The sequence below is a fragment of the Leucopleurus acutus genome (assembly GCF_964270905.1).
Source record: "Leucopleurus acutus genome assembly, chromosome: 14".
Classification (NCBI taxonomy): domain Eukaryota; kingdom Metazoa; phylum Chordata; class Mammalia; order Artiodactyla; family Delphinidae; genus Leucopleurus; species Leucopleurus acutus.
In genome coordinates, this window is record NC_139156.1 from 750,150 (window position 1) to 772,364 (window position 22,215).

Here is a 22,215-nt window from a genome sequence, read left to right on the forward strand (position 1 = left end):
GAGCTAAGGAATGCAGGACCGCTTTGTGGGAGACTGCGAGGGGGTTTCAGCAGAGGGTCAGGGCCCGAACCCTGGGCATCCTGGACCGGCAGGGACCCAGATCGGAACCCGTGGCAGCTGCACTGGGCAGCCCCGCGACGGGGGTGGGCAGGGGCGGGAGGCGGGGCAGAGCCTGCGGACCCGCCTGCGAGGACGCGACCCCGGTCAGGCGGGCGCCTCGCCCTCACGTCCTCTCCGAGGGGCTGAAGGCGCTCTCACCGGGTGGGCGCCGGAGCGGTTCGCCTCCGGACAAGTATGGCCCCGCCGCCGACCCGTAGGTCCGGCGCCCTTCTCTGTCGCTAGGCAACCCCCGGGCCGCGGAGATAAAGCCAGCGGACGTTGGGCAGCGGGCGCCTCAGCCGCCGGCGCCATGGACCCGGTCATAATGCAGGAGCTGGCCCGCGCCGAGAGCCAGCAGGGTGGGTGCGGGGGCCGGGACCGCCCGCTCCCCGCCCCTGGGGAGACCCCGGGACCCGCCGGTCACCGCCCTCCCACCGGGAGGCTGTCCCCACCCTGTTGACCCCCGCCCTGCCTGATCCAGTGACCCCTTGAAGGCAGCACTTCGAGGATTTGTCTGACTTGGGCAAACTAAGGCGCCTTTTTAAAAGGAAGCCTTTCGTCCTTCCTAAGCGTTCATCAAGGATTGTTCACCTCACGCTGCTCCTGAAGCAGGAGCCGCAGAGCTGCTGCGGGGCCCGGAGGGCTGAGCTCGGGGCATCTCGCTGCTGGGCTCCTTACCCCGGAGAGGACCGGGCCAGCGCGGGGGCCAGCACGGGCTTGCCTGCCCGACCCCAGCCCTGTCCCGGGTCCTCCTGACCGTCCCCACTGCTGCTTGGAGGGGCAATGGCTGCGTGATGACCAAATCTGCCTCAACTCCTGTCCTGATAGATGCTGCGTCCCTGAAGAGGGCTTATCAGTTGATCAAGTCCGCCAACCTGGGGAAATCAGAGTTTGACCCCACAGAAAGCTTCAGCCCCGACCTGTTTGTTTTGTGTGCAGAACAGGCCCTGAAGGTGATTAATCCCAGGGGTCCTAGGGAGGCGCCTTCAGGGGACCCCGATTTCTTGGTTTGTACTAGAATCGGGAAGCGGCAGCCCCTGGTGGGTGGTCCACTGGGCCGCCCCCTCTGCGAACCTCCTGGGGGTGGGTCTGTGTTCTTGCGCAGATGGGGCAGCCCGAGATGAGCGAGGACTGCATCCGGATGTACTTCAAGGTGAAGGGGCCGGTCACCCAGTTTCTGGGCCGAGCGCACCTGTGCAGGGCCCAGCTGTGTGCGCCCAAGTCCACCGAAAACATGGTGAGAGGCGATTCTGGGCCCTGTCCCAGTGTCCCCGCCAGCCCTGCGTGCTGCTTCCGCCGGATTTTCTTTACTGTCCTTTGGATCATGAAGGCTTGGTGTGCACAGCCTTGAGTGTCTTGGCGAGGTGAAGCGCACCCTTAGCTAGCTTGCCATCCTGAAATGAATATGTAATTGTCCTACTGTGTTTTTCCCCTGAGAGGTTGCTTCCATTCTCCTCAAAGTTCCACGGCTTGTACCGCCGCAGTTAAAATTCCCCCACCTCCAGACGGCGTCAGGCTAGACTCACCTTAAAACGGCTTTGTTGGGAGTTGGGTGACCAGATTCTTCTTCAGTGAAGTGAGATGCCGCATTTCCCATCTGTGCTTTTCCCTGAGGGGTCTGGCTTGTGTCCTTTTGACCTCTGCCCTTTGTGTCCCCGTGCCTGGTGGTGCCTGCAGCACAGGTGGGGCGCAGGGTGGGGTGGGGGTGGGCTTCCAGGCTTCCAGGGAGGGGGCGGAGCTCCTGAGAGCTTCTGTGGGCGTCCACTCCCCCTGTTGACACCCTGGGGGCCAGGCCGTCTTCAGAGAGGCTTAACGTTCAGGGGAGTGACGGTGAACAGTGATTGATGTTCTAGTAGCAAATTTGATCTAATTGTGCATTCTTTATGTTGTTTAGGAGGAATTTGAAAATTGCGTGACTCAGTATATGAAGGCAATCAACTTTGCAAAAGGAGAACCAAGGTGAGCATGACGGAACAGCCGTTTCTAACTGAGTGTGTACAAGGTTTAGAACCAGAACCTACCAGGTGGTTCTGTCTGTTTGGACGCCGGGGTTTTTGTCTTGTTTTGTTCGTGTTTTACTGCATCTATGGCTGTGGGCTCACGCCTCTAGCGTTGGAGCTGGGCCGCGTGCACACTGGACCCTTTAGCTGCACCCTCTTCCCTGTGCAAAGGTCTCTATGACCTGCAGATGCCTTTTGCCTGCTTTCTCTGTGGGAACCTCGCCTTTGACCAGTCCCCAGGCACCTCCCTTTCTTGTCCTCTCTGGGGGGTTGGCATCTGGGCTCCCTCCCTGCCCTGCCCCCACCGGCCTGTGCTCCCCCTGGCAGATCGCCTGGCCCACGGCTTCGTGTCTGGAGGTTTGATTCCCCTGAAACTCCAGCACAGTTTTCTACTTAATTACTGCTTAAATATTATTGAAATTGTTAAGTTTGCATACAAACTGGTATTGATACAGCCTATTTAAACAGGACACAACGTTTAAAGCACATTTAAGTATAAACCCTAGGTTCATTCATTCCTTCTCCTAGTGTCGCTGTGGATGGCCTCCGCTGGCCAGCCCCTGTCGTAGGTGCAGGGGATACAGGGCCCAGCTCCGCAGACCCTTCCTCAGCGGGGACATCTGGATGGCAAGGCCCGGCCTTGAGCCAGAGGTTCTAAGGACAGTGGGTGTTTCAGGGGGACCATGCCCTGGAGCCCTGAGCCCACGCTGTGGGCACCCTTGGGGAGGGGCCTGGTCAGTGCTGCACTGCAGGGGTCTTGGGGGGACATGCAGACTGCCTGGGGAGGACCAGGAGCCTTGGGGGCTGATGAGGGGTCTGAGTAGACCCCACGAAGGAGCAGGCAGCCTTGCCTTCCTGCTGGGCCTGGCCCGCCCTCCTCTGGGTCGCAGCGGTCATCGGCAACACCATCCATCAGACAGCCAGCACCGCCAGGTACCTGGGTCCTGCAAGGCAGAGGTGGCCCCTCCAGAGAGGCGCCTGGGTTCCCTCACTCGGGTTCTCCTGGGGGCTCCTGCAGCCCTCAAGGAAAGGCCCAGCTTCTCGGGGCGCTCTGCTTCTGCCCCAGCATTCCTCCTCACCCACCGTGCACTTCATCCGCTCGCACGGGGACCCCACCCAAGCCACTTTCCCTGTACTGCTCTCCTGGGTGATTCCTCCAGGCAGCCTTCCTCGATGCCCCCTGCACTTGCCCATTCTTGTCTATCCCTTGAAAGCCGAAGGAGGCCTTCCTCATTGGGTACTTTTATGGGGAGCTGATCGCTTTTCAGAATGGCCAAAAGAGTGATGGGATCTCTGGTCTGGACCCAGGAGCCTGTGGCGGGGTCTGAACTGGAGCCACCTACGCGGCTGAGCAGGGCACGTGGCTGCCTCTGGGAGGATGCTGCGTCCACCCGACATGTATATCTGGCAGCCAGGCCAGGGCGGCTCGGGCAGGGCTGTTGCACCTGCCAGAGACAGAGGCCCTGGGTTCCCTCAGGAAGGGGCTCAGGACGGACTGGCTCTGGGTGAGCTCACCCACCCTCCTCTTGTGCCCCAGGTATTACTTCCTGGTGTATAATGCATCGGTCCTCTACTGGCAAATGGTGAGGCCATTTCGCAAGCCTGGGTATCACCACCGCCTGATCCCCAGCCTCTCCCAAATCGTGAGTGTGTTGAATCAGACCGAGGAGGATGACAAAGGCTGGCGGGCCGAGCTGATGCTGTGAGTCCCCAGACACCCGGCAGACGCTGGCCTTCCCCTCCCCCCTCCCGTGACCACATCTCACACCGCAGCCCTGGCAATGCTTTCTAGCCCGAAGTTAGAATCAGGTTTTGTGTGTCTTGTCTGCACACGTTTCTAAACTCTGCAGATGGCATCACAGTGTCCTGATCAGACAGGTGTTACCACAAAACACGTGCTTCTACTCAGAACCCGGGAAGTGGGAGCCTGTGTCATAGTCCTGGCTCGTGGTTTTGAAAATAAATAAGTTGTGAATCTAGTAGACATTCTAGCAACATACAGCTTGGCCCGAGTGCTCACGCATCCAGGTGGCCCCACTTAGGGAAGCTTGCCCTGAGCGCATAACCCCAGGGACAGACAGCCCTGCGTGGATGTCAGCAAGTGGTCCCCAGGCGGGCTGAAAGGCGCTCGGTGACACTTTCCTGTATTTGGGTGGCATTGTTTGCGGCCAGTGACTTTGTGGATGCTACTGGCGGGGCCCAGAGGGTCGGCCCTGAAGTTGGAATCCAGAGTGTGCAGGCATTCCTTACCTGCCTTACAGCTATTTGGGGAGGCCTTAACTGAAAATAAGTAAAACTATGCTCTTTCTGTAAAACACCGTTGTTTGAATCCTTGGTACTCAGCCAAACAGGCCCCTTTCCCTTTGCAGGCAGTGGCCGAGCTTTCCAGCCCCGGCCTCAGCTCAGTGAGCCCCATACTGGGCGTGGGGTAAGGAGCTGGCCAATCCCTGCATCTTTCTGAAATTTGTAAAACATGAAAATATAATAACCGGGTTATTAGGCGTTTGCAGCAGAAAATGACTTCATCCAGGTTTAACATGGACGATTTCTGTATTATCCAGGGAGCTTCTGGAGTGTTATCTACAAGCTGGAAGAAACGAGGAGGCCGCGAAGTTTTGTGCCACTGCAGCCCCGTTCATCAAGGCTAATGCGCCACAGAAGTATCGACAAATATTTGCTCTTATGGTAAGTTGGAATATTCCAAACTGTAGAAAGAAGTATTTTCTTAAGCCATTGTTCAGGAAACTATGTATAAAAAACAGACAAGACCATCCACTGAGAGATACAAAAACATACATACGTATGTACCGGCATGAACAGAACAAAACCAAATCTTTTCCTTCGTTGTGACTGAATATTTCCTTCTTAACAGCACTGATTTTTTAAAAAGTTAGCAGAAAATTAGTAATTTAAGTAATTACGGCAACAGTGTGTAAAGAGCATTCATCACCTATTAATTTTATATATAGGAATCAAATTGTATAAGAAAAACTAAACATAAAGCATAATAACTGAGAAAATAATTGTTAATTACGAAATTTTACTTTTAAAGGAGGAATGTTTGTAAAATAATAGCTAAATAAAATATCTGGTCTTTCCCTAATTATTTGCTCAAATCTCTGTTAATATTCTGTTTTCATCTTACAACAGGTCCGACATGAATTAATGGATGAGCTTCAGTTAAAGGAAGAAGAGAGAAGTTCTATTAGCCTGTCTGTCACTTTCCAGATTAATGTGCTGAAAGCGTAAGTGCTTTGGGAAGGGGGATAGGCGCCGACTAGTCTCTGTGCCGGGGGGGCGGGGGGCACACGTGCAGGGATGGTGAGGCTGGATGGCGGGCTCGGCCTTGCCTCCCTTTGCTGAGAAGCTCCGGGGAGGATGCCAGAGTGAGTGCAGCTCGTCAGCAGTGAGGAGGGTGGTTTTAGAAGAGAGGGACAGCAGCCATGTCAGATGCTTCAGTTGGCCCTGCCAGAGGAAGCTTGAGACCTGACCATGAGCTTGAACAAAAAGAGAGTAGTCGTGGGTGAGACCCTCATGGGACTGGGTGACAGTGCATGGGGGAGATTATACGGAGGTAGAGACCTGCTGTGGCGAGAGGGAAATAGATGGTAGAGAACCTGGTGTGTGTGGTGAGGAGATCCCGGTGTGTGTGAGCGAAGAGAACCCGGGGTGTGAGGAGATCCTGGTGTGGGTGCGTGAGGAGATTCCAGCGTGTGAGTGAGAAGATCCCGGTGTGAGTGGGGAGGACAGCTGTCCAGGGGGAGGCAGGTGCTGGTCTGGGTTGGATCTGGGCAGATGGGAAGGGCCAAGCCTCCCTTTCGGTGGGCTCTTGGTGTGGGACTCGTTCTGGGTACAGGGCCTGTGCACGGGGTCCTCGGGATCCGTCCTTAGTGATGGAAGGAGATAGAGCCTGGGCTGGCAGTGAGGGAGGAGGGTGTGAGAGGTCATCAGGAGAATGGAGAAGGAGAAGGTCTTAGGCCTTAGGCCTTCTGTTCAGTGAGGACACAAGTTCATGGACTTCAGATTTTTTTAGGATAATTTAAAGAAATCTGACAGGATCTTTTGGTTATTTAATATTTGATTAAATCAATCTATATTCTAGAAAACTGGATAAAAATGATTTATCTGAAGATACCAACAAAATTCTGAAGGATACCTATAAATGTTTAAGTTATTACGATCACCAGAACTTGCCTTCAGTCAGAGAGGAAAAGTAAGTGTTTATGTTTTTGCAGTTTCACATCTATGTACAGCATTTCGTAGCTATAGGAAAATGTGGAAAACCACACAACCATCATTACGGAAGCAAGTGTCAAGCATTGTGGAGGTGTCAGTGTTTCCCTCTAGTCTTTTCATGTCCTGAGGTGTGTACTGCTTGGCAGCACCTGGGTTATGAAACTTCACATCATACTTTTTAAAGGTCAAATTCGACTTCTAGTCACAAGTGCTTTTCAAGTTATGACACCATCTTACACCTTCTGAATAGACGCCTCACAGCTGAGCCGCAGAGGAGCGTGCCTCTCCCTGAGCAGTTCCGTTGTCAGCTCTCTGCTGCCTGAGTCCTGCGAGCACTGCTCAGAGCTCAGTCCTGGATCGGATTCCTGGGAACTGGTAGTTGAGCCAGAGGCTGAAAGAAGGTCTGGAATGTACCCCCAGTTCAGCTCTTTCATCAGGTGCTCTGAGTTGCTCTAACTCAGAGCAGGTCCTGCTCGTCCCGTGCCTGGGCACAGCCTCCCTGAGGGGCCCTGGGAGGTTCCAGAGGGGGGCCGTGGGGACAGAGGGGACCGCATGGCGCCAGGACGCCTGCCCTGCCTCCTGGGACTGCACTGACTCCACTGCAGTCCACTCCCTGCTGGCGAGGTGGAACTTTTTTTCATATATTTGCGGACATTTTTTCTCTCATTAATTTTCCAATGATTTCTTTTGCCCAGTTTTTAAAAAGTAGGTTGTAAATCATTTTACTAAGGACTTGCAAAAGCTTTTTCTGTTTCAAAATTTGAGCCCTCCAATTCCAGTATAGTTATCAATTGTGTCAGTATGTTTACTTTTCAGGTCTTTGAAAACAATTTTTGATGTACAGATGTGTTTTATTTTTATTTATTTATTTATTTATTTTTGGCTGCACTGGGTCTTCGTTGCCGCGCACGGGCTTCTCATTGCGGTGGCTCCTCTTGTCGCGGAGCCTGGGCTCTAGGCGTGCGGGCTTCAGTAGCTGTGGTGCACGGGCTTAGTTGCTCCACGGCATGTGGGATCTTCCCGGACCAGGGCTCGAACCTGTGTCCCCCGCATTGGCAGGCCGATTCCTAACCACTGCGCCACCAGGCAAGTCCCCAGCTGTGTTTTATTTAAGATAAGAATAATTTGAGCTGACATTCATCCCCCAGCATCCTGGACCAGGCTCCATTTAGACCCGTCAGGGAGTCCCCACGCTTCTGGCCCAGCAGCCCGGTCGGTGGGCGCTGACCTGGCTCCCGCAGGAGCCCCGGCATGTGGCCTGCACGGAGCCAGCTGCGCCCCTGCTCCCGCGCCCGCCACACGCCCCCCTCCCCCACCCCGCCTGTGGGCCTGTGGCTGCGCGGTTGCCAGGTTACTGCATGTGGCTTGTGATGTGGCTTCCCGAGTGCTCAGCCCAGCTGCTCCCCAGGCCTGGGAGGGGCGTGGCGCCTGCTGGCCTGGGTCACAGGCTCAGCCGCTTGGAGATGCTGTCTGTGGGGTCAGGTCCTTCCTCAGCCCCGAGGCTCCAGCCGTCTGTGAGGCGCCCGCTGACCCCTCCCCACCTGAGCGTCTGTATCTAGAATTCGGGTAGAAATAAAAGTTCTGTGAGGTTAAGACCGAAAAAGCGCTGAAAATCAGTGCTGGCTCCCTTTGTGGGTTCTCCCTTCTTCCCTGCACAACAGGCCCAGGGGGCTGGAGCTCGGGGAAGTCAGAGGGGCTGTGGGTCTGGAGGCCCCACCAGGGTGCTTGGAGGTCCGGGCTGCACGGGTCGGGGCAGAGGGCAGCGACCTGCACCCACCCCCTTGAAGGGAGACGGGAGGGCGCCTATTGCAGCGGACAGGGTGCTTGCTTCCGGAGTGGGTGCTGGGAGGTGGAGGTGTTGGATAATGTTCTCCCGGCTGAGAAGCGTCTCTGAGACTGAAAAACAAAGCAGGCAGCTCTGTAAAGTGCAGTTAGGAAGTTCATTGTGGGGACTGACACACAGGCAGGACCGGTCTGCGGACGACAATCCAGAGGCATCCGCAGCTGTGCTCCGAGCCACCAAAAGGGGCGCAGGGGACTTAAGGAGGACTTAAAGGGGCCAGAGCTAACACTGGCACCTGACTACCAGTGGGACCGAGGGTTTACCTCCCCTGGGGGTTCCGTGACCACTGTCAGCACAGGGCACTCTTCAGTTTTCGTATCAGGTGAAGGCAAGGGTTAGCATTGCCGGGGCTCCTCTGCTTTGGACGCATTCCTTGTGAGTGGGCGGAAGCTGGGTCGCGGTCACTAGAAGGAGGCGGGGGTGAGACTGCGGGCCTGAGAGGAGCTGACCAAGTGCAGTCCGTGTGGTCCAGCCACAGTCAGGTTATGATGCCTGCCTCGGAAAGAGCAGGGAGGTGTTGGCTTATCCCCAAGGGAGGCTGGCATGTCTGGGGACGCTGCTGGTGGCCACTGTTGCTGGTGACCAGGGGTGCTGCTAAACACTCCACCGTGTGCAGGACGGGTCCCCACCCAGCAGAGAACTGCCTCATCAGGACGTGATGGTGTCAGGCTGGGAACCATTGCCTTGATTCCTGCAGTTTTATATTAAGTCTTAAAATCAGGCAGTTTAGTCCTCTGACTGTTCTTTTTCGGAGTTGCTTAGGAGAGCCTAGGTCCTTTGCACTTCCGTGCACATCTTAGCATCAACCTGCTGATTTCCACAAAGACCACGATTGGCACTTGGTGACTATGAATGCTCTGGTCACAGGATAGGAAGAGCCGGCCCCGAGGAAATGTGTGTCTGTCTCTTGTCACCCCTGCCCCCCACCAAGGGCTCAAATGGTGATGCCCAGGGCTCACAGCCCCTCATCAGGCTGCACCTGCACCTGCCCTGAGTCAGTGGAAGTCCCTCCAAATCCTGTGTCAGGGCCAGAGGGGGCTGGGCTTAGGGACCCTCACCATAGGATTTCTCTTCTCTATTTTATTCCTGCCTCCCCTAAATGACAGCTGAAGGCTTATTCTACCCACAGGTGGGTGTTTCTTGTGTCTCCTGTTGACCCAATGCTGTTTTGTTTCTGTTTCCAGAATTCTTTTGCTTTTTGAATTAGCTCATCTTTCTCTGATCTTGAAATGTGGGGAGATCACCTCTGACTGCCTCTCAGACTTGAAGAAGATGGACAGCAAAGTAGGTGGTCAGGGACTGGGTGCACCACCCCTACTCACTGTGATCTTGACATGAAAGGCAAAAAACAAAAACAAAAACGGGAAAGGAATTCAAAATCCCCTCACCAGGAGGGCCTAAATTGTTGTATTGGTAAATTTCCTTTCAGTCTTTTTTAAGTGCAATTCATACAGTTGAGATGATGTGATTTTTGCAGTTTTGCATCAATAGTATCATTAATGATAAATGGATCAATTTGTCAAGAGAATATAACAATTGTACATGTATATGCATCCAACATTGGAACACCTAAATATATTAAGCAAATACTAACAAATCTGAAAGCAGAAATAGACAGCAATGCAACAATAGTAGGAATCTTTAATACCCCGCTTTCAACATGGATAGATCATCCAGACAGAAGATCAATAAGTATATATTGGGCTTGAACTACACTTTAGACAAAATGAGCCTAATAGACATCCGTAGAACATTCCATTCAATGGAGGAAAATACACATTCTTCTCAAGCACACATGGAACATTCTCCAGGACAGATCATACATTAGATCAGCGGTACCCAACCTTTTGGGCACCAGGGACCAGTTTCAAGGAAGACAGTTCTTCCACAGATGGTGGGTGGGGGTTGTTCAGGTGGTAATGTGAGTGCTGGGGAGCGGCAGGTGACACTTTGCTCGCTTGCCTGCCGCTCACCTCCAGCGGTGCGGCCTGGTTCCTAACAGGCTGTGGACTGGTACTGGTCCACGGACCGAGGGTTGGGGACCCCTGTGTTAGATCATGAAACAAGTCTCAACAAATTTAAGATGATTTTCTGACCACAGTGGTATGAAACCAGAAATCAGCAACAGGAGGAAAGCTAGAAATTCACAAAAGTATGGAAATTAAACAACATACTCCTGAACAAAGAAAAAATCAAAAGGGAAAAAAAGATTTTGAAACATAGGACAATGGAAGTACAACATACCAAAACTTATAGAATATAGCAAAAGCAGTCCTAAGAGGGAAGTTCATAGCCAAAAACACCTACAATAAGAAAAAAGAAAGATTTCAAATAAATGACCTATATTTATACCTCAAGGAACTAAAAACAAAAAACAAAAAAACAGAACAAAGCCCAAAGTTAGCAGAAGGAAGGAAATAACAAAGATCAGAGCAAAAAACAAATGAAATAGAGACCAGAAAACAAATAGAAAAGATCATTGAAACTGACAGCTGGTTTTTTGAAAAAATAAACAAAATTGACAAACAGCTAGACTAGGAAAAAAAGAGAAGACTCAGAATCAGAAATGAAAGAGGAGACATTACAACTGATAACACAGAAATACAAAGGATCATAGAGACTACTGTGAACAATTATATGCCAGGAAGATGGGTAACCTATAAGAAATGGATAAATTCCCAGAAGCATACAACCTACCAAGGCTGAATCATGGAGAAATAGAAAATCTGAATAGACCAGTGAGTAAGGAGATTGTATCAGTAATCAAAAAATCTCCAAACAAGGACAAGATGACTTCACTGGTGAATTCTACCAAACATCTGAAGAAGAACTAATGCTAATCCTTCAAAAATTCTTCCAAAAAATTGAAGAGAAAGGAACACTCCCCAATTCAGTTTACAGGGTGAGCATTGCCCTGATACCAAACCAGACAAAGACACTATAAGAAAAGAAAATTACAGGCCAATATCCCAGATGAGCACAGATGCAAAAATCCTCAACAAAATACTAGCAAACTGAATTCAGCAGAACATTGTAAAGATCAAACACCATGATCAGTGAGATTTATCCTGAGGTTGAAAGGATGGTTTAACGTAGGCAAATCAATAAATGTGATATATCACGTTAACAGAATGAAGGGTAAATATACGATCATCTTAATAGATGCAGGAAAAGCGTTTGACAAAATTCAACATCCTGTCATGATAAAAACGCTCAACAAATTAGGTATAGAAGGAATGTACCTGCACATAACAAAGACCACATATGACAAGCCCACAGCTAACATTATATTCAATGGTGAAAGAATAAAAGCTTTTCTTCTAATACCAAGAATAAAACAAGGGTGCCCACTCTTGCCACTTCTGTGCAACATAGTACTGGAAGTTCTAGCCACAACAGTCAGACAAGAAAAAGATATAAAGGTCATCCAAATCAGAAAGGAAAAAGTAAATGTGTCTCTGTTTGCATTTGGCATAACCTGTTTATACAGAGAAAACTCTAAAGACCCCACCAAAAACCATTAGAACCAATGAGCAAATTCAGTTAAGTTGCAGGATTCAAAATCATCATCCAAAAATTGGTTATGTTTCTGTTCACTAAAAATGAACTATCTGACAGAGAAATTACGAAAACAATTCCATTTACAATAGCATCAAAAACAGTAAAAGACTTAAGAATACATTTAACCAAAGAATTGAAAGACTTGTGCACTGAAAACTAGAAGACATTGATGAAAGAAATTGAAGAAGACACAAAGAATGGAAAAATATCCCATGTTCCTGGATTGCAAGAATGAAAATTGTTATAATGTCTATACTACCCAAAATCACCTACAGATTCAATGCAATCCTTATTGCAATTCCAATGGCATTTCTCAAGAAATAGAAAAAAAAAATTGTACGGAACCACGGAAGAGCCAAAGCACTCTTGAGAAAGAAGAACAAAACTGGAGGCATCACACTTCCTTATTTCCAACTATACCACAAAGCTATAGTAATCAAAACATATGGTACTGGTATGAAAATAGACACACAGACCAAGGGAACAGAATTGAGAGCCCAGAAATAAGGCCACACACATAATGTCAACTAATCTTTGACAAGGGCAACAAGAAAACGCTGTGGGGAAAGGACAGCCTCTTAAATAAACGGTGCTGGGAAAACTGGCCACATGCAGATGAATGAAATTGGACCCGTACCTTACACTACTCACAAAAATTAAATGGATTACAGACTTTAAGACCTGAAATCGTAAAACTCCTATATGAATACATAGGGCAAAAACTTATTGACATTGTTCTGGGCAATGATTTTTTGAATATGACAGCAAAAGCAAAAGTAAACAAGTAGGACTACATCAAACTAAAAAGTGTCTGCACAGCAAAGGAAACAACACAATGAAAAGGCAACCTATGGTATAGGAGAAAAATATTTGCAAACCATGTATCTGATAAGGGTTTAATATCTAAAATATATAGGGAACTCATACATCAGTAGGAAATCATCATCATCCAATGGGAAACATGGGCTAAGGACCTGAATAGACATTTTTCCAAAGAAGATGCTCAAATCGTACATGAAAAGGTGCCCAACATCATCGGAGATAAAATCAAAACCTCAGTGAGTGGCACCCCGCACCTGTCTGAATGGCTGTCACCAGAAAGACGAGGCAAGTGCTGGTGAGGGTGTGGGGAAAAGGGAGCCCTCGCGTTCTGTTGTTGCGAATGTAAATTGATACAGCTATTATGGAAAACAGTAGGGAAGTTCTTTAAAAAATTAAAAATAGAACTACTATATGATTTAGCAATCACACTTCTGTTTGTATGTCCAAAGGAAATGAGATCAGGATCTCAAAGAGATACCTACACCCCCATGTTCACTGCAGCATTATTCACAAAAGCAAGATGTGGAAACAACCTAGGTGTCAGTTGATGGATGAATGGATAAAGAAAATTGTGTGTGTGTGTGTGTAATGCAGTGTTATTCAGCGATGAGAAAGGACATCCTGCCATTTGTGACAGTGTGGATTAATATGCTCAGTGAAAGAAGCCAGACAGAGAAACAGAATAGCCTGGGGGTTGCCAGGGCCTGGGGGTGCAGGAAGTGGGGAGGTGCTGATCAAAGGGGACAAACTTTTAGCTTTAAGACGAATACATTTTGAGGATCTAATGTACAGTTTGGTGACTACAGTTCAGAATTTTGTAGAGTATACTTGAAATTTGGTAAGAAAGATCTTAAGCATTCTCACCAAAAAGAAAACAAAACAATAACAATGTGAGGTGATGGACGTATTAATTCATTTGCTTATGGGAATCATTGCACAGTGTCTATGCTTTTACACTTTACTCTTTAAATATATACAATTTTATTTGTCAATTATACCTAAATTAAAATTTTTACATAAAAATAAAGCAGAGTAGACATTTCAGAAAAAAACATTAGCAGACGTTCGAAGGTATAGTAATGCAAACTATCTAAAATGAGACAGAAAGGAGAAACACTAAGGAGGATATAGGGAACATCAGTGAGCTTGGGACGACTTGAAGCAGACTCTAATGTATATGTAATCAGAGTCCCTGAAGAATAGAGAAAGAAGGGGACAGAAAAAAAATATTTTAAGAAATAACGGCTCAAAATTCTAAATTTAATCGTCTGTAAAGAGCAGGAAATTATGTACTGAGGAACAGAGAGAAGAATGACAGCAAACTTTTTGTAGGAAATAATACAAGCCAAAAGACATAAGATCAACATCCTTAAAATATTAAAATAAAATTAAAAATAACTATCAACCGGGCTTCCCTGGTGGCACAGTGGTTGAGAGTCTGCCTGCCGATGCAGGGGACACGGGTTCATGCCCCGGTCCGGGAAGATCCCACATGCCACAGAGCGGTTGGGCCCGTGAGCCATGGCCGCTGAGCCTGCGCGTCGGGAGCCTGTGCTCCGCAACGGGAGAGGCCACAACAGTGAGAGGCCCACAGTGAGAGGCCCACGTACCGAAAAAGAATAAAAAAACAAAACCAAAAAAACTATAAACCTAAAAAATCTACACTCAGAGAAAATATCTTTGAAAATCAGAGGCAAAATAAGTATTTATTAAAATATACAAAATCTGAAAGAGTCTGACTTACACTACAAGAAATTTTAAAGGACTTTTTCAAGCAGAAGGAAAATGATGCCAGGCGGAAATCTGGATCCACACAAATAGTGAGGAGGACCATCAAGGGGAGCCGCATGAGTCACACAGAGACGGAAAAATCTGTACATCTCTTGACAAGATAATTGGCTATTTAAAGCAAAGATAACAACATGGATCAAAAGACTCAATATTGTTAAGATGTCAGTTTTCTCCAGATTGAACTGTACATTCAATGCGATTCAATCAAAGTCCCGGCAGGAGTGTTTCAAAAATTGGCAAGCTGAGTATAAAATTTATGTGGAAATGCAAAAGATCTAGAATAGCTAAAAGCAGCTTTGAAAAAGCAGAACGATGTCAGAAGACGAGCACGACCTGATATAAAGTCTCCATGGTTGAGACAGGGTGGCCTTGACATGGAGACTCACAGAGACTGAGGGACAGGACAGGGTCCAGAAACAGACCCACAAGCCCGGGGCCTCCAGCTTGCATGAGGTGCAGAGGCTTCCGGTGGGTGACAGAGCATCTCATCCACAAATGGTACCGGACAAGGAAACAACCACGTGCGAGAACGTGAGCATCGGCCTGCACTTCATACCGTGGACAGAAATCAACTCAAAATGCATCATAAACCAAAACGTGAGTTAAAATGATAAAACTTCTGGGGAAAACGTTAAGAGAAAACAATAAGAGGAAACTTTGTGAGCTGTTATCTCACAAGCACACACCTAGTAGACGGCTAAGCTGGAGACTGACCGTCCCAGATGGCCAGGAGTGGGATGGGAAACGGCAACCCCTTGGGAAAACAGCTGAGCAGTTTGTAAAAGTAAAGTGTGTGTCAGCCACCCACCCAGCAAATCCCAGGCCCCCGCCACCCCGCCGCCTCCAGCAGGACGCCCCGTCCAAACCCGGCAGGGATTCAATGAAAGAAATCGGCCAAGTTTCGTAACAGAGCGTTTGTCTGAAGTTGGTGTAGTTATTTAAAAGTTCTGTGTCCAGTGAAATTAACTATCAAAGGTGAAAAACAATTTTTTTCTAGCTTTCTCATTCAAATCTTTGCATCTTTTGGAAACATTTTAAGTTTTTCTTATATATATTTGTATCATCTAATTTTTATTTGTTGAATTTCTACCTAGTACACGAGTCATATTTTTAAATGGTCTTTGAAGTTAATGAATGTGCGTGATCGCTTTCGTTAAAACTCTCCATCTTACACAGCAACTCCTGTGCCCCGCAGGGTCCCGGGGAGCTAATTGAAATCGAATGCCTGGAGTATGAATTGGAAGCGGAAAGACTTGCAAACAAAATGAAAATCTACACCCGAGAGGCTGTGGAGGTAAGTCCTCGACTGGGAGCCGCAGCAGATGCGGAACTGTTGTGCAGGTTCCCTGGACCCTGTGATTTGACTGGTGCCAGGTTTGGGGGGGAGACCTGACAGGCACAGCCCCCTGTGCCCTGGTTTCCCACCCGTGACTGTGGCCTCTCTGGCAGGAGCTCCAGGGGCCTGGGTGGCCCCCAGCTGCCGAGGCCGGCTGCCGTCCTCCTCTGCGGCATGGAGCTGGACCCCCCACGGCTCCCAGGGCCACCTTGGCCTGGCGGACGTCTGGGTTCATGCAGCCCATTCTCTGGGCCAGGGGCTGGGGTGGGACCATCCTCTGGCCAAGCCCTCCTGCGGCCTGTGTGGAGTGGCCCACCCCAGCACACTGATAACACTTGCCATTGGTGATCGCTGAGTCCCCATGAGAGCACTTTGCCATCCTGACTCAGGTCCAGGAAGGCACACGTTGCCCCGGCTCTAGTGCGGGGCTGTCGGCCTCGCTGGGCTTGGGAAACAGAGGGGCTCCAGTGAAGTGGTGAGGTCATCACGGGATGGGGGAGGGGGACCTCGGGGAGGGTGGAGGGCAGGTCCAGAGGACCCACACGAGCGTTCCTCCCTCGCTGCCCCCTTTGGAAATCCCTGACTTGTCTAGAATATTCCACTGGTATTTACTGAGGAGGCAGCTGTCTCTCTGAGGAGTTGGCGCACGGCAGCCTGGTGAACACGGTGGCAAAGTGACAGACCATGTGAGCTCAGCGTCCTATGTAATGCAGTCAGAGCTGGTCCAGCAGCCACCGCCCGAAAAGGAATCCAGCAATCATTTATGTTCTTTCATAAGAATCCTGCAGTTGGAAAAAGGGAACCAAAATACCCTGAAACAGAGTGATGGCGGCTGGCATTTCTTTGGGGCCCAGGTGTCCGCCCTCTGGCTCAGCTCCTGGGACCCTCTCTGGAGCCCTGGAGCCGGGCTGTGCTGCCCCTCTGGAGCAGGAGAGGCAGCGTCGGTGCCGTGAGCTCTGCCAGGGGACGATCAGCTGGGCCGGGGCTCCGCGAGTTCGAGGCCACCTGGGGGATGTGCGTGTTCCCTTTGGACTTGCCCAGGTGGCTGCCCCTGCCGGCGTTGATCTTCTCGAGGGAGGTCGTGGGCTACCTGTTGACCGCGTGCTGGTGCTGGCTGGTGGTGGCGCAGAGACTGCAGGGCTGTGTCCCTCTGCCTTTGTCGGCCTCGGACCTCGGGCCAGGGGCCCTTCAGGGGCACCGGTTCAATGAGGCTTTGATGGACACATCTTGGCAGGCAGGAGTCACAGGGTCTGAACCCCAAGCCTGTGCTGGTCCCTGTGGCTTGGGAGCAGCACGAGGGGAGGCCCCCAGGTGCCAGAAGCCAGGGCCCATGGACATGGCTGAGCTTAGGCGGCAAGGCAGCCCTAGTGGGCACTGAGGGAGGCATGGAGCTGGTGAGGCCCCTTGCACAGGCTGAGGCCGGCCAGCGCCTGTCTGCTGGGCAGGGCATGTGGGGCACGGACTGGAGGAGCTGTTCACTGGGTAGTGGACGTCACTGGGCGTGGGCCCCATAAATATACAGGGCCAGGAGATCAGCAGCTTCGCTCAGATGGGCTCACAGAGGAGAGACGCACCCAGAGGGCGCAGAGCCCGTTCTAAGGCAGGGTCTCGACCGAGCCAGGCCCTTCTAGAGAAAATCACGCACGCCATTTCCACGGACAGACTCAGACTGTGGGCCCGGGCCCCCCGCGGCCTCCTGGGCTCAGGGTCGGCCGGGGCTGCCCTGGCTCGCCCTGTGCTGCGCGTTTGCCCCCAGCCTCACACATGGGCCACTGTCCTTTGTGCAGACCCAGCTGAATATAGTACAGAGACTGGACATGGTGCTCCGGCGAGCTGTGCGCCTGGGCGACCCGCGGGTCATCCACGTGGTGTGCGCCACGCAGTGGAACACCTGCCTCCCGCTGCTGCAGCACGACCTGCGGCACCATCTGCGGAAGTCGCTGGCCAGCATCGCGGAGGTCCTGGAGAAGGTGGACAGGTGGCGGTCCTGGGCTCTCCCCCCGGGGGGAGACAAGCGGGCGGGAGACCCTTGGGGTAAGGACGAAGTCCAACTCATTTTCCCAAAAAAGTGGGCAGGAAGGGCAGCAGGACTCCACGGCTCCCCGCAGAAGGGCCAGCTTGAGAGGCCGGCAGGCCGTGGGGGAGGTGTGTCTGGAGTGCGGGGGGCAGGGCCTTGCAGGGGGGAGGCTGGGGGGCACCCGGGCGGCACCCATCTGAGGTTGAGAGGGGCTGAGGAGATAGGGCTTTGTCAGGAGGGTCCTGGGCTGCATGGCAGGGGGATGGCAGGGCACAGGGCCTGTGGGCACAGGCGCAGGAGGGAAGGTGGAGTGGGCGGTGAGTCAGTGAGGCCCCCCGGCTGGGGGTCGCAGCCCATGGGGATGCTGCAGTTGGTCCCTGGCAGACAAGGGGTCTGGGAGACGGGGACTTGGTGTGTGGGCAGAGAGAAGTTGTGGGGGGTCACCCAGGAGGGGCTGCAGCCGCAGGGTGTCTGCTCCTGTGATTAATTAGGGTTGGGTTTCGTCGCCTACTTGAGCCCTCGGAACAGGGGTCTCGGCAGGGGAGCCAGGGGCCTGGTTGTCAGCCTGAGGGTGGGCAAGGGGGGTCCCCAGGGTGTCCGGTATGGTTCATTTCCTGCCGGCACCTGGGGGTCTTGGCTGTGAAGAGGTGCATCTCTCTTCAAATCTGGGATTTTTACCCATTTTGAAAATAGTTTCTCCTTCTGGAATCCCATGGGGATGTATGACAGGCTCAGGCTCCTAGCCCAGCTACCAACCCCCCCCACCCCGCCCCCAGCGAACTTTCCACGCTCACGGCCCCACCCCCCATGTGTGACACGCTGAATTCTGACAGATTTCCTCCAGGCCATTAGTACTCTTTTATTTTACAAATTCTCTAATTTTCCTTCCTTTCTTTAGCCTATGTTTTTAAATTTTAATGACTATTTCTTCCAAAATATCCTTTTAGTTTATTTTCATATTTGCCTGATTTTTAAAAATAATGTCTTCTAGTTGCCCTCTTTTCCTCTGACAGTTCTTTTTGTGATTAACTTTATTGAGATATAATTGCACACAATAGAATACAAACATTGTTAATGTCCCTTCGTTGTGTTGTTTTTTAATCATGGGTGGGTGTTGAGTGCCGTCAAATGTTTCTTCTGCATCTATTAAAAGGTCTGTGACTTTTCTCTTTTGTTCTTTAATGTGGTGAATTATGCTGATTGAACTTTGAGTGGTGAACCAACCTTGCATTCTCTGCATGGTCCTGACATATGTCAGCGTGTTGTTAAGGATTTTTACGTGTAGGTTCATGAGGACGTTGGCCTGTGATTTTCTTCTTTTGTAATGTCTTTGTCAGGTTTTGACATCAAGGTCATGCTGAATTTATTAAATGAATTGGGAAGGTGGGAAGGATTCTTCCTCCTCTGCTTTCTGAAGGAGTTTGTGCAATATTGGTGTTTTCTTCCTTAAATGTTTGATAGAATCCAGTGAAACCATCTGGGCCCGTCTGAAGCATTTCTTTTTCCATCCTTTCAATTCTCATCCCTGTGGATCTTGCAATTTAAAGTGTAGAACACAGCTTTTAATAGCATGTAGTTTGGCCTCACTTCTTTCTGTCTAGTATGATAATCTCTGCCTTTTAACTGGAGTGTTTAGTCTCTTTGCGTTTAGTGTAGCTTTGAACTTGTCTACGATCTCATCATTTGTTTCCAGTTGTCCCTTCTGTTCTGCTGCTGCTCTTTCCCTGCCTTCTTTGAGGTTAATTGAATTTCTTACCATTGGATTTACTTCCTCTATCAGCTTTTTTGTCCACTGTACCCTTGGGGTGGGGGGGATTGCTGTAGGGCTAACAGTGCACATCCTCCTTAGCCAAGTCTGTGTGAAGTGGTGCTTCCCACCCGGCAAAGGGAAAACCTCACGCATTTCCCTTCATCTACCCCACTTTGTGTGGTTGTTGGCATGTCTTTTACTTCTCAATGTGTTGTGGGCCTCATCTTACAGGTCATTGTTTTGCTTTTAGCAGCCAGTGGTTTTTTAAAGAAAATTACAGAGAAAATCAATAGTCTCTTATATTTGCCCACTTCTTGGTCAGTCCCACAGGCTCGCTCTTCTTTCTTACCCTCAGATCCAGATTCTTTCTGCTGTTATTTCAGCCTGAGGGGCTTCCTTTCTTTTCTTCTTGTAATGCATGACTGCTGGGGATGAATTCTTTTGGCTTTTGTTGATCTGAAAATGACTTCACCTCACCTTCATCTTTGAGGATTATTTTCACCAGTTGCTGGATTCTGGGTTTACAGATTTTTTTTTCTTTAAACCCTTTGAAGAGGTTGTTTCATTTTCTTCTGGCCTTCGTAGTTTCTGATAAAAACCCAGCATCTGGCCCCTCTTACGTTCTGACTGTGGGTTACCTTTTCCTGTTTCCTTGCATGTCCAGTAGTTTTTTATTGTGTACCGAATGTTGTGGTTGGTGCACTGTGGAGTCTGTGGATTCTGTGATCTTTTTAAAGAGAGTGTTGCTTTTTGTTCTCTTGGGTACTTCAGTTACTGGTTGAGAGCTGGCTTCTTGTTTTGTTGGCCATATCTCTGGAAGGTTACAGTGTCTTCCAGCCTGTCTCAGTGGGGCTCAACCTCTAGCCCGGTTGCACCCGCGATCTCCGTGGGCTCGGCTGACATCCGGGGTGTGAGTGAGGGATACCCAGCTCTCTCCTCTCTGGTGGGCAGGCCTGCAACAGCTGCTCTGGTACCCGGCTCCTCTTCTCCAGCCTGGAGCAGCCTTCCCAGCCCAGAGCAGAGACCCTCCCTGTGGACGGCAGGTGCCCTGGTTCTGGGCCCAGTGCTCTGCCCGCGATGCCACGGGACACTGTCTCCAGGCAGGGTACGGGCTCCTTCCTGAGTTCCCGCCTCCAGGGACCCCAGGCTTGTGCTGCTCAGACCCAGTGCTGTGTTTGGTCCAGCTTCACAGTGGATACTCGTGGCAGAGACTTGATCACAGTTGGAAGCAGAAGGAACTCTGAAAATTACTCATTTCTAATCCTTTTCATCTGGTCCCATTCATCCTGTTTTGACAGGGACGGAGTCTCTCATTCGAGCCTGCTGTGCTTACTCACCATCATCTCTGTGGCTTCCTTGAGCCAATGGTTTACCAGGTTGTTCCTGATGCTGGCTGTTCCGCTGTGTAGCCCTCTCCGCCTGCCGGGTTGTCCCTGACCAGGGCTGTGCCTCTGTGTAGCCCTCTCTCTGTGGTGTCAGCTTGCCTCAGATGGCTCCTCGCGTGGTCCCGCCCTGGATGAGTCTCGCATTATGGATTCAGGGTCAGGCTGCCCAGAGCACACAGTTCGGTGCTGGTCCAGCTCCCATTCTGTGGGCCTCCTCTTCCACTGCCTCAACACAGAAGAAAGTGGCCTATTGCTGGCTGCTGTCCAGGCTTCCGGGCAGAGTCCGTGGAACCTGCTTCCCTGATGGGAGCGCAGACCTCACCCTTGGCATCAACCAGGTGCCCTCTCCTGCCCGCCACTCCCGGCCCCCGAGCAGCGGAGCGCCAGCCTCCAGGCGCCTTGGGCACTGCGTCCTCTTCCCTGAGGTCACAGGCCTAGCGTGTGACGCTGATGCCTTGCCGTGGCTGAGGGTCGGCTCGTGGGTCTCCTAGAACTTTAATTCGACCAAATTTGTTGGCTTTTCTGATGCTCGCGTCCAGGGTGGAGGCTGTGGCATGGGGCTCTGCGTGCTGTGGATGAAAGGCTTTGAGCAGACTGTGTTACCAGCTTAGACACGGCCGTCTCCAGCCCCGCCCAGCCCAGGAGGCTCCAGCAGAGGCAGCAGCAGGAGCAAACGCCAGGCAGGGCCACGGGTCCACGAGAGGCATTCTGAGCAGGGGTGTGTGTGCTTCGGCCGATGAGATGGAGAGAACTCAGAGCAGAGCCGAGACGGCCCATCCGCTGAGGCAAAGCCTGGGCTTCGGTTGTGCTAAATTCACCTGCTTGGCCACGCCAGGAGCCTCCCGGGGTGCTGGACGAGACGCAGCGTCGGGCGCCCCGCGTTTGCTGAGCCCGCCACCTGGCTTTCATGCCGCAGCCGTTCTCTGTAGTGTGGAGCCCGGCTGGGCCCAGCTGCCGCTCCTTGGCCCTGGTGCGCCAGTGGGCTCCGAGGTCTCCTGTGGTCTGCAGGGACCACCTCTTGGTCGTCCGTGGGTCCTTGGGGTAACGAAGGGCAGAAGGCGGGGCTGGAAAACCAGGCACCAAGGGTGTCCCGCGACAGCCCCGCCGGGCTCTTGCAATGCTGTCTGTCCCCGCAGCCTCATGGTCCTGTTCCGTTGCCAAGTGCACATGGAGATGGCGTACATTGAGGAGGGTGCGGACCGGCTGGAGCCTGCCATGGGGCACCTGAGGAAGGCCATGCTCCTGGACACCCTGGGCCTCTACCAGGACACGCTCAGGATGGCCCTCAACCGCCTGCACCTCTGCGCCACGCCGTGCCAGGTCCCCGAGCGCACCGAGGACAAGGCCACCTTGGCCATTGAGCAGGTGCGCCCCA

The 22,215-nt window shown here is 51.3% G+C and overlaps 1 protein-coding gene across 1 annotated transcript in view; it reads left to right on the forward strand.

Moving 5' to 3' along the window:
• Nucleotides 1-409: 409 nt before the first annotated feature.
• CFAP46 (cilia and flagella associated protein 46) overlaps nt 410-22,215 on the forward strand; it is a gene marked incomplete at both ends in the record, with an annotated part of 88,738 nt that continues 66,932 nt past the window's right edge. The window contains 12 exons of the mRNA XM_082855190.1: nt 410-458; nt 928-1,052; nt 1,205-1,336; nt 1,994-2,058; nt 3,637-3,801; nt 4,661-4,784; nt 5,250-5,344; nt 6,202-6,312; nt 9,363-9,462; nt 15,548-15,646; nt 17,476-17,666; nt 21,977-22,205. Coding sequence (XP_082711316.1) covers nt 410-458; nt 928-1,052; nt 1,205-1,336; nt 1,994-2,058; nt 3,637-3,801; nt 4,661-4,784; nt 5,250-5,344; nt 6,202-6,312; nt 9,363-9,462; nt 15,548-15,646; nt 17,476-17,666; nt 21,977-22,205 — 1,485 coding nt within the window. The remainder of the gene's footprint in view (nt 459-927; nt 1,053-1,204; nt 1,337-1,993; nt 2,059-3,636; nt 3,802-4,660; nt 4,785-5,249; nt 5,345-6,201; nt 6,313-9,362; nt 9,463-15,547; nt 15,647-17,475; nt 17,667-21,976; nt 22,206-22,215) is intronic.